Source organism: Mangifera indica, chromosome 4, assembly GCF_011075055.1.
Source record: "Mangifera indica cultivar Alphonso chromosome 4, CATAS_Mindica_2.1, whole genome shotgun sequence".
Classification (NCBI taxonomy): domain Eukaryota; kingdom Viridiplantae; phylum Streptophyta; class Magnoliopsida; order Sapindales; family Anacardiaceae; genus Mangifera; species Mangifera indica.
The window spans coordinates 15,977,146-15,992,384 of record NC_058140.1 but is presented as its reverse complement, the minus strand read 5'-3'; the positions used below and the strand labels follow the sequence as shown (position 1 = coordinate 15,992,384).

The window sequence follows — 15,239 nt, the reverse complement described above, 5'->3', positions numbered from 1 at the left end:
TTCATCAATAATAATGATTATAAAACACTGAATTCGAAATTGCTGGTCATCAGAAACTAAAAAATAAAATTATATTTTTTTCAACTTTGAAATGATAGCGAGACTTGGTAGGAGCGTTGAGGGTCTTTGTCCAAGCATCCACGTGTCTCATGCTGAAGTTTGTACGTACGCACAATTGCAAAGTCTTCTTTTTCCTTTACTTTCCATTTTTATTAGTTCTCTTCCTTCTTCCTCTTCCCCAGCCCATCCCTACCAAAACCCTAACTTCCTTTTTCTTCTCACCAGGCTCTCCACTTCTCACTGAAAGTTCACACTTACACTCTCCTCGCTCGATTCTTTAGGATTTTGGTTCCCACTGTGAATATGGAGAGACCGGGTGACAAAGATTTCCATCTCTTCGCTCACTACTCCTCCTCCTCCTCCTCCTCCACCTCCACTGGTTATCTCTCTCTCTTGACCTTCGATTTCGTTTCTTGGGATTTATTATTTACTAACAGGATTTCTTGAATTATTAATTCTTTTACTTTTTTTTTGGTCTAGAGGTTTATCAATTGGAGTACTTGTTGTGTTGTTTTGTGCGGTCAATTGCGATTGACTTTGTTTTGATTGCTTCATGAACTGTGTTGCAGGAAATGCACTATTTGATGCATCACAATATGAATTTTTTGGTCAAAATATTGGGGAGGAAGTGGAATTGAGGGGACTGGAGGATGATCGAGATGACGCTCCTGTGTTTGGATCTGTTGACGATGAGTATCATTTGTTTGATAAAGGAGATGTAAGATTTGTGGTCTTTTGAATTTTTTCGTTGTTGCATGATACTGTCTCCTTATTTGCATTACAATTTTCTTTCTATTTGAGCTTCGTCTTAGGTATCCAGCTTATCATAGAGTTTTCATAATATATTGTTTGGCACAATTTGAAAATATTTGACATGCATGTTAAAATAGAGTATTGGTAGGGAAATTTGAGGTCTTATTGCATAAACTATATGCTGCTTATTGGTAGAGCGTTTTGTATGATGCATGACTATAATACTTCGTGAGGGGAAGAGTATATTAAGGCTTTTCAGGTTGATTTAACATGCATGGAAATGTGGCTTCGTCTTTATCTACACTTCATGTATAGATATAAGTTAAAGGCTTGTTTCTTTGCATTTTTTTTTTTTCCAATATGCCAAAGTTGGTGATATAGCTTTTTTCTTGATTAAATATTTGTAACATATTCCATTTCTTGTATAGTGCTCAATTTGTCTCTCTAAACAGTAGCAATTTAAGTTTTAAAATTTTGACTCCATTTTTTCAATGTTTATGGTATGACAGACCCATGTTTTTTCTTCAGGGTTTTGGAGCAATACCTGATGTGGATGATATGACGACTACTTTTGCAAAGGTCAGATTTTTTGTTTTCTACCTCTGTAAAGGCCTGATTCTTTCATTATGATCTTGCAGATATGGTGGAATACAATGCTGTCCACGTAAAAATATATTCATTGTACTTTTTTCCTCTCTGTCAGTGATGACAATAATTAATTATTCTTTCTGCTTAGTCATGCACATCACATACAGGTGTGTGTTTTTAGACCTTTCGCTGACCCAAATCTTAGGAAATATTGACAAAATTAATTTGTTTCAATTTCATATATTCTTTTTTAGATCATACATTTATAGATTAAGAAAGGACAAGATTATTCAATTTAAATGATTCACTGTTCAGTGTGAGAACAGAAAAAGGTGCTTAAATGCAAAACCACTTATATACGTTCTTTTTTGAAATTTCTGTTCTTTGTGGGTCTGACAAGTGACCATGTATGTCATGCTATTTCTGACCTGTCACATGGATTCAAATCTTAATGATCTGCCCTGTAACTGATCCTGTAATGACATAAAATACAGTATCAGTCATGGTAGAAGCAATATGTTAATTTTGGTGAGAGTGTTCTGTGATCTTGATGTCATGAGCTTTTGATGGGGAAATTGAGTTAATATGAGATGATACTAGAATTAGGTGATGATTTTTTGCTGGGGAGAGTTAAATGGCATGGATTTGGCTTAATATGAAGTCCACTAGTTGTGCTTATATCCTTGACATGAGATTTTGGTTGGGTTTAGGTGGTTTTAAGGGATTGAAGATTTGGGAATTATATAGTAAGGTTAATAATAACTTGATGTCATTTCTGGTGATGACATATGTGTATGTAGCATAAGAAATTTAAACTATTTGAAATAAAATTATGGTTTCAAGGAAAATTTTTTGACGGTGAAAATTTGAGAATCACGACCTGAGTAGAAGCTGCGGATAATTACATGTGTAGTGGCTTCTAAATGGTGATATACTGATATGCAGTGAATTGGGTTTATCAAACAAGAATATTGATGACAAGAAAGAACAATATTGACAACTAGAAAAAGAAAAAACATGGTAAGATGGGAGAGAAAGAAAAGACTAGCCATTCGTGCCTTCAACTATGGTCCAAATAACTCTATATTCGGTGGTTCAAAGATTGAGAAAATACTTTGATTACACAGGTGTTAAAAGTTTTGCTATTGTGTAACTAAACTAATGCATCATATTTACTCACAATTGTTTTAATTATAGTTATAGCCTGCATACAAGTGTATTCTTTACTCCTAAACCAATACTGTTACAAAAACCTTATTTAACTCTTAACTAATTTTGACTTGGATCTTTAAAACCATCTGAGCCTTACATCAATTAAAGCTGCATGAAGGTTCAGAATAAGACTGTTTTAAGTTTCCATAATTTTTTACATGAATAATGAGTAAATACCTTTATCAGTGACTCTGTCATGTGTTCTCATAACTAAGTGCAGTGCTGTACTTCTTGTATTATGTCATGCATTGTTCTGTCTGATGTTCCTTTTACAAAATTTTCTTTTTCATTCTCAATAATTTTGGCCTAGCATATAAACATATATATTGGACTATCAAAGAGAAATAGGAAAGGAGGTACAACTATGTACCAGATGTAAACAAAGAAAACAAAAAAAACCTGGGGATAGGCATGTATGGTAATAATTGTGAACAGATTATCAAAAAGAGAGATGCTTTGTTGTACTTATATGAGCTTGGATTAAATTTCTTGAATTTTCTCATTATTTGATAGCAAAGTACATGTAGACTGGAACCTGCAAACTTTAAAATGTTATGGTTGCAATGGATTTACACTTTCTCTTCTTACACTGAGTGGTAGAGGTACATGCTGCTCATAAATTAGAAACTTACAGTTTATTATGTAATTAAGTAGACATCCACTCTTTTCTTTTAGGATGCTGGATAACTTTGACATTGCTTCATTGAACCTTAAAATGTATGTCTACTACATGATCTGGATGGTTAAAAGCTGCTTAAAGTTTGTTATTGGTTTTTCTAATCCTGCTTCTGCTGTTATATAACGGTTGCTTGATTATTACTTTTTTTTTTAAAACAATTATCAGGTAATCTTAAGGTTTTGGGTTCCTGTCACCTCTTTTTCAAGGTTTTTTCTGAAGTTATTGTTTGTTTATGCAGTTGAACAGAGTTGTCGCAGGACCAAGAAATCCAGGTGTCATTGGTGACAGATCTGGATCATTTTCAAGGGAGAGTGAGTAAAAACTGTCTTTTATCGTTCTGTCATCAGCATTTGGTGTAGATTAAGAATCTTCATGTTTCCGTGCATCTTATTTTCAGTCACAGTTGTCAAATTTCAAATATGTATTAGTTGCTGAATTTACTTGGATAATGTGGTATATTATTCCTATCCAAAAAAAAAAAAAAAAAAGAAATGATGTGAACTTATTTACATACTCTTAGGTTATAACAGTGATATAGTAAATGGTAATAGCCAAATGCTGTAATTTTAACATTAATTTTCAGTTGGCGTATTTTTGTGTCTGAGATTATGAAATTGCGGTTTGTGGAGATTTATTGGGTAGAAGGGATATTTATTTTGGAAACTCTGCGTTTTCTTTCATAGGTGGTTCCAGTGGTAAATAGTATCATTTATATAAATGAATACTTTGTTCAACAATTCTTTATTTAAATGTGAAATTTCATCATTATATCTTTGAATAGTTTGGGTTTCTTAGCTGCTTGCTAGCCCAATATGACAGCAACTTCACATCAGGTTCATCTGCTACTGACTGGGCACAAGATGGAGAATTTGGGAGCTGGTTTGATCAGCAAATTTTTGATACTGAAAATTCTGAAGAAGGAAAGAGATGGTCATCACAACCACAATCTTCTTCTGCTCGTTTTCTGGAATCAGAATCAAAACCCTTGTACAGAACATCCACTTATCCCCAGGAGCAACCGCTGCATCACTTCTCTAGTGAACCAATTCTTGTGCCCAATTCAAGTTTCACGTCATTTCCTCCTCCTGGTAGTACATCTCAGCACGCTTCACCATGTCATCTGAATATTCCTTCTGCTGGTGGCTCTCAGTCACCCTTCTCTGCACCAAATCTTTCTCCTCTATCCAACCCTAACAATCGTCAGGCTGGCTTATCTCATGGGTTACATGGTGGTGGAAGTTTGTCTCAGTTGACATCTCCTGGTGTTTCTCTTAAAAACCGGCCACAAAATCACTGGGTTAGTCGTGCAGGCTTATTGCATGGAGACCACTCTAGTCTCATACACAACATATTGCAACAACAGTTAGCCTACCAAAATAGCACAATGTCTCCACAATTAGTGTCAGCGCAGCAACATCTACAACAGCAGAGATTGCACCATCAAGTTCAACCATCTTTGGCCCGCTTTGCAGCTTTGCAATCGCAACTATACAGTTCACATCCTTCACTCAAATTGATGCATGGATTGTCTGATATTAGGGAGCAAAAGCCAAAAGCTTCTCAAAGAGGCAGACATAGTGTGCGCCATTCCCAAGGCTCTGAGAATAGTAGCCAGAAGACTGATAACGGGTGGATACAATTCAGGTCCAAGTATATGACAGCTGACGAGATAGAGAGTATTCTTAAAATGCAGCACGTGGCAACGCATAGCAGTGATCCATACATAGATGATTATTACCACCAAGCTCGGCTTGCAAAAAAATCTTCTGGATTGAGGATGAAAAATCATTTTTTCCCTTCACACCTGAAGGAGCTGCCATCTCGAAACCGCAACAGTGTGGAGCATCACCTTCACGCTGATGCTCATGGGAGAATTCCCCTATCTTCCATACGTAGGCTGCGTCCGCTCCTTGATGTTGAACCTACTTCTGGTCTTGGTGATGAAACTGGTGAACAAAAAGCCTCTGAGAAGTCTCTGGAACAGGAGCCAATGCTGGCAGCTAGAATCACCATTGAAGATGGTCTTTGTCTTCTTCTTGATATTGATGACATTGACCGGTTCCTACAGTTTGGTCAGCCTCAGGATGGTGGGGCTCAGCTTAGGCAGAAGCGGCAGATACTGCTAGAAGGATTGGCAGCCTCACTTCAGCTTGTTGATCCATTTGGGAAAAGTGGCCAGACAGTTGGGCTAGCCATGAAGGATGATATTGTGTTTCTAAGGTTGGTTTCTCTTGCTAAAGGTCGACAGCTTTTCATCAAATTTCTTCAGCTTTCATTCCCTGGCAGTGAGCTCACCCGAATCGTGTGTATGGCTATTTTCCGTCATTTGAGGTTTTTATTTGGTGGCCTTCCTTCTGATCCCTCAGCAGCTCTGACAACTACTAATCTTGCAAAGACAGTTTGTGCATGTGTTAATGGCATGGATCTTCGTGCACTTAGTGCATGCCTTATTGCAGTTGTTTGTTCCTCAGAGCAGCCACCGCTCCGCCCTCTTGGCAGCCCGGCGGGGGATTGTGCCACTGTTATTTTAATATCAGTTCTTGAAAGAGCAAGTGAACTGCAATCCCATGCTGCTGGTAGCATACGTAACCTTGACCTATGGCATGCTTCATTTGACAGTTTTTTTGACCTTCTTACCAATTATTGCATGAGTAAGTATGCAACTATAAAGCAATCCCAGTTGAGCACAGAAGTAAAAGATTCAGATGCTATAAAGCGGGAAATGCCCAGGGAGCTTCTCCGTGCTAGTCTGCCTCACACTAATGAGGAACAGCTGAATTCTTTAAGAAATTTTGCCAACCAATGCGAGCCCAATGCAGGGTCTATTGCCTGTGCTAGTCGTGGTGGTCAAATAATCTCTGAGTCAGTGCGAGGTTAATGCAGAATTTGATGACAATGTGCCGTGGAAAATATCTCTTGGATGCATGAGGAAGTGACTGTGCATAGAAACAGAATGTGAAGTGTAGACCCAGAAAGTAAGGGTTTGTGCATCAGTAAATGCTCATCTTGAAATTATGATGATGCATTAAACATGTATAATTATGATGGATTGGATGGAGGGGGTTGGTGACTGGAAGTTTTAATCTTCTGGGGAGCTATATTTTGGTGCTCTTTGTTGAAACTCCGTAGGAAGGAATAAGGGATAGACTTGAATGAAATGTACAGGTGGTGGTGGCGGTGGTGGTGGTTAATTTCGAAAGCCAGTTCTGTGATTATGCTGCTTCCTGTCTAGTCTAGTGTCTGTATGTGCAGGGGACAAACCAAAAGAAGTTGTCTGATTTCTTTAAAACCACCCCAAAATAACATTGTCCGAAGAGACATTGAATGATAATTGTTTGTAATATAAGTTTTTATAATTCTTCATTAGTTATAATCCATGTGATTTGCATATTATGTTATTATTATTAACAGTGATACTGACTTGTGTTGTGAAATTTTGTCACTATCTATGATTGAGATGTACATTATGGGTGTTTAAAATTGATTAATTAAACCGGTTTAAGATCTTGGATTAACCAAACTAGTTAACATATATGTCACAATCATAAATTATGTTATACAAATACATGTGTGTAAATATAAACAATAATTACCTAAATTAAAACCCAAAATTTAATTTTTTTAAAAAGGTTTGATTTTACCCCTTTTTTTTTTTTTTCAGTTTTGTTAAATTTATTATTTCTATTATGAATTTTCAAAAGCTCTAGGTTAATTGAATTACTGTCAAACACAAACGATAAATTTCTCACTCGTCAATATAAAATCAGTTAGTAAGTAATAATGTATAATTATCATTCTACTCAAAACCCAAATACCTTTGCTAGTACAGCTGCACCACATCAGCATTGAAGAGAGAGAGGAGGCCTGTGGTTTTTAAGGTATCGGCCAAAGGTGTTCCAGTCGCGTCGCTTCTGGTTCTCATAGCGGCTGGAACTTGTTGGGGATGGAGATGATGAAGAAGGGGCTGCAATAACTGAGTTGTTGTTGGGTGTGGCTAGGTTTGGCGTCAGGCTTCCTGCGTCTTCAGTGTTTGAGTTGTCCATTTCTTGGATTGAATCCATGGAGATGAAGAGCAAGAACTAAGACAATATTTCTTCTTGTTTATAGATACGGTTCTGGTTGTTCGTAGGAAAGGTGTTTTTACTAACTTCAATTTTTAGGGTTTTCTCTTGCTATAATAAGAGACTAATAGTAGTGCAATATTATAGCGAAAAAGAGAAGAGAGAAAAGTTATTGAAAAATCGATGGTACTGCATCTTTGATTGCTTATAATTTGTGTTGCTGCGGATGATCTTTTGTTTTTTCAGATTTTACTGTTGATGAAAACAACCCCACACAACCACAAAATAAATAAATAAATAAAAAGAAAAAAAAATCAGTTTATTGGTTGATATTACAGAATGCCCATTTGAAGGCTGACCCAAAGTGGTGCCTCTGCCGTGCCACTTTGACTGTAACTGCTACAGCCACAACAATTTAAAAAAAAAGGCCAAACGACTATTTTCCACCCAAGGTTTGATGTTTTCTCAAATTTTTATCTTTTAATTATGGAAATACCAAACACCCACCCATGATAGGTTAGATTTAACAAAACCCTAACAGTAATAAGGGTAAAATCGTTATTTTTACTATAATATTAAAAATAAACTAAAATAAAATATAATTTTGCCCCCCTAAATTTTAAAAACTAAAATTTTTTTCCAGCCTAAATTTTAAAAAATTGCAGTTTTACCCTAGGGTTTGGTTTTGAAATCTCCGGCGACCTCTTCGGCTTTGTTGCCGATGACCTCTCCCTCTCGAAGCAACCTCTCCTTCCGACGATCTCTTTCCTCCCATTTGGAGGTCTGATCGGCTTTCCAACGTCGATCAGACCTCCAAATGAGAGAAAAGAGATCGCCGGAAGGAGAGGTTGCTTCGGGAGGGAGAGACCATCGACAACGAAGCCGAAGAGGTCACCGGAGATTTCAAAACCAAACCCTAGGGTGAAACTGCGATTTTTTAAAACTTAGGCTGAGGAAAAATTTTAGTTTTTAAAGTTTAGGGGGTAAAAAGAGATAAAAATTTTAGACGTTAGGGTTTTGTTAAATCTAACCGGCCATGGATGGGTGTTTAGTGTTTCCATGGTTAAAGAGGGGACATTTGAGAAAACATCAAACCTTGGGTGGGAAATAGTCGTTTGGCCTTAAAAAAACATAAGGGAAGTGGTTGTACCGAGCAAAAACAAAATTCTAATAGGATAAAATTGTAATTCTTCTTGCAAACATGTGTCTCTTCTTTTGTTTCAACTGCCTTAAAAAAACCCTTCCTGTGTTTCTTCTTTCTCCAGGGTTCAGAGTTCAGAAAGAGAGGGAAAAAAAATGGAGGAAGTTAAGAAGAAAAACGAGCCAATTTTGCCATGGATGCGAAGGCCAGTTGACGTCACTCAGTTTGAAGAGCGAACTCTTGAAGCCATCCCTTGTCTGGACCCAAGGTAGCTATAGAAATACTTCGGTTGGTTAATTTTATGGTGTTTTAGAGTATGTATTGCTTATTCCTATGAATTTAGGTTGAAGGTGGCTTTGCAGAAGATGAGTATTTCGTCACTCTTCCCTGTGCAAGTTGCAGTTTGGCAAGAGACGATTGGACCTGGCTGTTTTGAACGAGACCTCTGCATCAATTCGCCGACTGGAAGTGGTAAAACTTTGGCTTATGCTTTGCCAATAGTGCAAATGTTGTCCAATCGTGCTGTCAAATGCTTGCGTGCTTTGGTGGTTTTGCCTACCCGTGATTTAGCCTTGCAGGTAATTTTTTCTCACGACTGTCTTGGCTGTATCTGTATTGACATGTCACATAAGTTTATATAAACATATTTCAAACTATATCGTTGCACTAAATAAATGGGAGAGTATAGGTTAAAAAAATTAGTCATTTGATTAGGATGAATAATATTCTATCAATAGGATGAATTAAAAAAATATTCCCTCTTGAACCTAAGTTTATAGTATAATACTATTACAAACTGTCAATGGCACAAAATGAAGAGTACTTGTAAAAACAAATAAAAGTTAACTCATTTAATGAGGATGAATGCTGTTTTTGTTTTAGTGGTAGTTATCAATTTTTTTCCTTGCATTTATCTTTTTAATTGATGTAATTGGTAGTTATTAAGTTGAAAATGTACGTGTGATATATATGTTGGTTTGTGGTATGGCTAATGTGGTATCTCCATGGTGTTATGCCATTATAGAGTCGCCACTTGGGATGTATACTTGTACTCATATTGTTACAAGGACTTTTTCCTGTTTTATGATTTACTTGTATTGTTGTCTTTTGACATTTAACAAGTTTGACATTAGTTATTGATGTGTGCCTGACATTGTGGCCATATCTTTAATTTGAAACTACATTTGGGTTTGTTATGGATTATTTGATTGCTTTTCCTTTTGTAGTATAGGTGAAGGAAGTTTTTTCTGCAATTGCACCGGCAGTTGGTTTAACTGTTGGTTTGGCTGTGGGCCAGTCTTCCATTGCTGACGAAATTTCAGATCTTGTTAAGAGGCCTAAGCTTGAGACAGGAATCTGTTTTGACCCAGAAGATCACTTTCAACACTTGCAAAGTGCTGTAGATATATTGGTGGCCACTCCAGGAAGGCTTATGGACCACATCAATGCAACTAAGGGATTTACACTTGAGCATCTGTGTTACCTTGTAAGATGTCAATTTTTTCTATCCAGAAATTTCATGCCTATGTTTTTTTAATCTCACTGAAACTTAATGGGGAATCTGTCCATGGGAGACTGATTAATTTTGGTTGATTCTGGCAATGTTATTTAGTCCACTATTAATTCTTACTAGTCTTTTTTTTAAGCAACTTCCATCCTGGTGTTCGTAGATGTGTTTCATCTGTTGTCTGTTTGTTACTGGACATTGCTTTTATATGTTAATTGGTAATCTATAGAAATATAAAGTATGATATGCATATCTCAGACATGGATTTCCTAGGAAATTATCATCTTGAGAATCAAATTTATTACTTGTGCATGTGCTAGGCCCTAGTGAACTACCATAGTAGACCTCATTTTAGGTTGTTTCTTTTTCCGTTAAAATTAATGCTGATTATTTATGCGATATAGGTTGTTGATGAAACTGATCGAATGCTTAGAGAGGCATATCAAGCCTGGCTTCCAACTGTACTTCAATTGACTCGCTCTAATAGTGAAAGCCACTTTCTTTGTGGAACTACTTTTAATCATTCTACATTTGGTTCCTTAAAAACCATAAGGAGATGGTGAGATCTATGTTTGTTTACTTCCTTTATCCCACCCATTTGTTTTACATGTATTTAATTGCCGAAGCATTAGGTTATCTTGTAGATTAAATGAACTGAATTATTTGTGAAGATAATCTGTGTTTGTTGAATTTGTTAAATTACAATGCTTGATATATTCAGACTTAAATATTATTACATTTTTTCTGCAGTGGTGTTGAGAGGGGATTCAAGGATAAACCTTATCCCAGGCTCGTGAAGATGGTTTTATCTGCCACATTGACGCAAGATCCAAGCAAACTCGCTCAGCTTTATCTACATCATCCTTTATTTTTGACAACTGGGCAAAGCCGTTATAAGCTGCCAGATAAATTGGAATCATACAAACTGGTATGAAAAATTATAAATTTACTGCTGAAATTATTTCTAGCATCTAAGTTTTGGTTTCCCTTTTTGCATTGGAAGTCAGGGCTTGACTTCATGTCAAAAAACTATGAAAAGTATCTATTGAATAATGAAATATGACAGATATTCCATTAAATTGTCAGTTTAACAATTTTATTAACTTGTGATTCTAACAATATATACCATTTTGACTAACAAAGCTTAGAAAGTGCTTTTTCCTTCTGAATTTTGGTCTGAACATGGAAGCACATGGCAAGGTTAATGGTCTGAATAAATTTGAAAATTTTGTGATGTTGTCTCTATTTAAAGTTATCTGGTAGCCTGGTAATCTCTTAAATTATAATCATTGTTGCCCTTCAAGGTCAAGATTTATGTAAAACTTGGAAGATCTAGAAGCCCAATATCTGTTTTTGATTTCAACTAGGAGTTGAGTTGTCATAAACAAACAATCGATAAAAAATATGGCCTGATTTTCTTGAAATAAGTTTAGCTTTTATGTTGATTGATACAATGAACATAATAATTAGTGCTTCTTCTATCCAGAATATGCTATTGCATGAAACTTTGCCACTATATAACAAAGGACAAGGCATTTTAAGCCTCTTAATTTCTATTATAACGAATAGGACTAATATATTCATCTTTTTTGTGTTTGGTCATACACCTGTGTTGATGTGTCCAGAATTTTCTTTTCTGTAGCTTTGCGAGTCAAAGCTGAAGCCCGTGTATTTGGTTAGTCTTCTGCAAAGTTTAGAAGGGGAGAAGTGTATTGTCTTCACTTCATCCGTGGAGTCAACTCATCGGCTATGCACCTTGCTGAACTTTTTTGGAGATCTGAAAGTGAAGATCAAGGAGTATTCAGGTCTTCAGCACCAATCTGTAAGAAGGTAATCTCTGGGTGGATTTCTCTTTATTCATAATACTTGTGTTAAACATGAGGCTTACATGAAATTTGTGTAGTTTTGCTGTATAAATTAGGATGGTCTAGGATAAGCAGAATTACTTTTTATAGTTTTTCAAAATTCTCTATGTTTCACTTTTTGTTAAAGATTAGGGAAAAGAGTTTGAGATTTAGGAGTGTGGTCATTTGGTCAAGTTGTGATTCATGCAAATTATATAGTCGGTTTTGGTTGAAACCGATCCCAACATGAATAGATTTACCTTTCATTCAGTTAGAAATAATTAATAATGGGGGGAACTGCAAAATAGACATAGTCAGGAACCTTTATCTTTCCCTATTCCCTTTCTTCCCATGTTACTTTACCACGTGTAATGTAAATGTTCTATAAGAATGAGTTTTGCTTGTTCTAATACCTGCTCCTTGTTTTAGAGGATTTTGAATCTAGTGGCTAAGGTATTATCCTTTTTCTCTTAAAGGGAAGGAGAACAAATTGAGAGTTATCCTATGATGCATGACTCTTCTTTCACAATTGATGCCTGTGATTGCTAATGCAAAGCAGATCTTTGAATAGTTTGATAATGTTGTACTGTAATGTAATTTTTTTTTTTTTTTGCAGCAAGACTCTGAAGCAATTTCGTGAAGGGGAGATACAAGTGCTTGTTTCCTCTGATGCAATGACTCGTGGGATGGATGTTGAAGGGGTAAGAAATGTTATTAATTATGATATGCCTGCCTACATCAAGACATATATTCATCGAGTTGGTCGGACAGCAAGAGCAGGCCAGACTGGTCGTTGCTTCACTTTGTTGCGTAAGGTCGAGGTAAGCTGCCATCTTGACTCTTTACCCATCCTAGTTGCATTTGGTTTCATTCTACATTGATCAACAATAATGTCCTTTTCCCTTATTTAAGTTTATGTTAAACATCTAAATATCAACTAGCAATTTATAAGTTGGGTAGTTTTTACATCTTGGTGATCTAGATGGTTGGTTTTTCGCATTATAATCAGCTGCTACTAAAAGTTAACCTAAGAAAATAGTTCTTTATTGCAACCAAGTCTGCCCACAAAATGGCTATACGGTGTCTGCATTTCTTTCAATTACTTTGAATGTTCCTGGACTGAGGTTGAGTGAACCAGGAAATTAAGTCGGTTGGTTCTCATCAACTTGTAAAGCTTAGTCCAAAACAACAGTTATTCGTTTCAACCAAAAAAGGTTCAGTATATGTTCTGTTTAATGTCAATACTTCTGAAATGAGAAAGGATTTAATTATTTAATTATATATATATGTTTATGTATATACACACAAGAGTAGTTTCACTAATTATACCCTTAAACTATAGATTAAGAAGAAAAAATATCTAATTCCTAAATTCAATGGATACCAATCCCAATAAGCCTAAATTAGATGGATATTAATCCTAATAAGCCTAAAGTGGATGGATATCAATCCATTCCTGAATTAGGTTAATATCAATCCCAAGAAATCCTAGATTTAACTTTCCCACTTTTATTTGAATTTACCTGAAATGTTCTTCACTTGGGACTATTGCCATAGCATCCAGACATCAAGGTTCCTCTAAACCCGATTTGATTTGAAGTTTTGTTAATTGTTAGAGTTAAATTAAATCTATAAAAGATAATAAAACATGTTTGACAATTTTTTATTGTGAACTGCTGATTTTTAGAGCCCTTAAATTGTTAGTCAAAGATGGCGTGCAATTCTGTCTGGTAGGATTTGGTTTGTCCCAATTACTTATTCCAGTATGAAATAGCTTTCATTTACCTTCTTAAAGTTTGAGCTATGTATCAATCCTGCTCGTGGTTAACTCTTTTACATGTTTCAGCTAAGGCGTTTCAACAAGATGTTACAAAAAGCTGACAATAACTCTTGCATCGATCACTCCCTTCCGTCCAGTTCAATCGAGTCACTTCAACCAATTTATATATCTGGTAATTTCTTGCCTATTTTGTTTATGAATAGTTGATAATTCACAATTTCAATCTTATTCACTACACCATTTGCCATACTTGTGTTGATTGCATTATATAGTGTCAAAATAATTTGGATCAGATAATCCTCATTATTAATGTTGCTATCCCAAAGCTTCATCTCTATTTGTTAGTCCTTCCCAAGGGCAAAAAGCAATGAGGAGATTATAACTATTAGTTAAGGTCAATTAAAATTATTCTGTAGTCCAGAATACATTTCTGTTGAGATTCCCTTTTAAAGGGTTGCATCTTGCATGTCAAATGGAGTCTTTGTTCTGGGGGTGACTGCAATTTGCTTGGTTAAGGACTATGCCATAATTGATTTGATCTTTCTTCTTGTATTGAGTCTTAAGTTCTATTCAATTTTTCAGCACTGGAAAAGTTGAAAGAGACAGTTGAATCTGAAGCATCGAGGAAACGTAAATTCGGGTTCAAGTTTTCTAAAATTGGGAAAGGCAAGAAAGCACACGGTACAAAGGTATAATTCTTTGAAATTCTGGTAGTTTATAGATGCCATATAATTCGAATGACTTCTGATTTGGCGCTTGAGAGAGGCCATTAAATTAAAATATGCGAGAAGTGGATCACTTAAGCATATTCAGGTGACAGACATTTTTCTAGGAGAAATGGTTTTTGGTTACTTGGAGGTTATAGAATAGGTGCCAATTTGTATCGTTTTGTGCAACATTTTTAGACTGGACTAGTAGTCAAACTGATTGTTTCACCAGTTTGCGATTTGACTGGCTGGCTGGTTCAATAGAGAAATAATATTCTTAAAGAAATTCAAATCCACGTTCCTCTCCGGGATAATAATTAAAATAGGCAAAATTTTTTCGCTTATACCTTTTTAGGCAAACGCATAGTAGTTTTATTTTTATAAGTAAAACTTTTTATAACTCCAAAAATACCCTCAAACCCTGTATACGTAGGCGCTGGAAGGAAAACTTGAGTGCGTGCAGAGTGCGCGCGGTGCGTGCGTGGTGCGTGCGGTGCGTGAGCAGTGCGCGTACTCTGATTAATATATATAAACAAAGTGTGAGGGTGCGCGCGCAGTGCGTGCAGTGCGCGCACCCTGTCTTTTATATATATATATATATATATATATAATATTATTATATATATATATAATATATTATAATATTATATATAATATTATTATATATATTTAATATATTATAATATTATATATAATATATAATAATATAATATATATTTAAAAATTATTATTATTATTATTTATATATATTATATTAAATATTATAATATTTAATATGAATATTTATTTATTATATTTTTTAAATTATTTAATATATATATATATATATATATATATATATATATATATATATATATGCACAGTGCGCGCACTGTGCACTGTATACATACCGTGTGCACTGCACTTG

At 35.4% G+C, this 15,239-nt stretch overlaps 2 protein-coding genes across 3 annotated transcripts; both read left to right on the top strand.

Moving 5' to 3' along the window:
• The first annotated feature begins 117 nt into the window (after positions 1-117).
• LOC123213001 (protein PAT1 homolog 1-like) lies at positions 118-6,669 on the top strand. The gene is made up of 5 exons (XM_044632302.1): positions 118-439; positions 630-778; positions 1,342-1,392; positions 3,531-3,603; positions 4,126-6,669. The coding sequence occupies exons 1-5, from the start codon at positions 364-366 to the stop codon at positions 6,168-6,170; spliced, it is 2,394 nt and encodes a 797-aa protein (XP_044488237.1). The 5' UTR covers positions 118-363; the 3' UTR covers positions 6,171-6,669.
• A 523-nt stretch (positions 6,670-7,192) lies between these two features.
• LOC123213002 (DEAD-box ATP-dependent RNA helicase 1) lies at positions 7,193-14,628 on the top strand. 2 transcript variants are annotated; one of them, XM_044632303.1, is made up of 10 exons: positions 7,193-7,426; positions 8,619-8,762; positions 8,838-9,072; positions 9,726-9,980; positions 10,406-10,560; positions 10,752-10,929; positions 11,644-11,831; positions 12,462-12,666; positions 13,692-13,797; positions 14,208-14,628. In XM_044632303.1, the coding sequence occupies exons 2-10, from the start codon at positions 8,650-8,652 to the stop codon at positions 14,318-14,320; spliced, it is 1,548 nt and encodes a 515-aa protein (XP_044488238.1). In that variant the 5' UTR covers positions 7,193-7,426; positions 8,619-8,649; the 3' UTR covers positions 14,321-14,628. The 2 variants fall into 2 exon arrangements, 1 of the variants encoding a protein (XP_044488238.1); XR_006501645.1 differs by lacking the exon at positions 7,193-7,426 and having other exon boundaries at positions 8,561-8,762; positions 14,208-14,410; positions 14,458-14,628.
• The last annotated feature ends 611 nt before the right edge of the window (positions 14,629-15,239 follow it).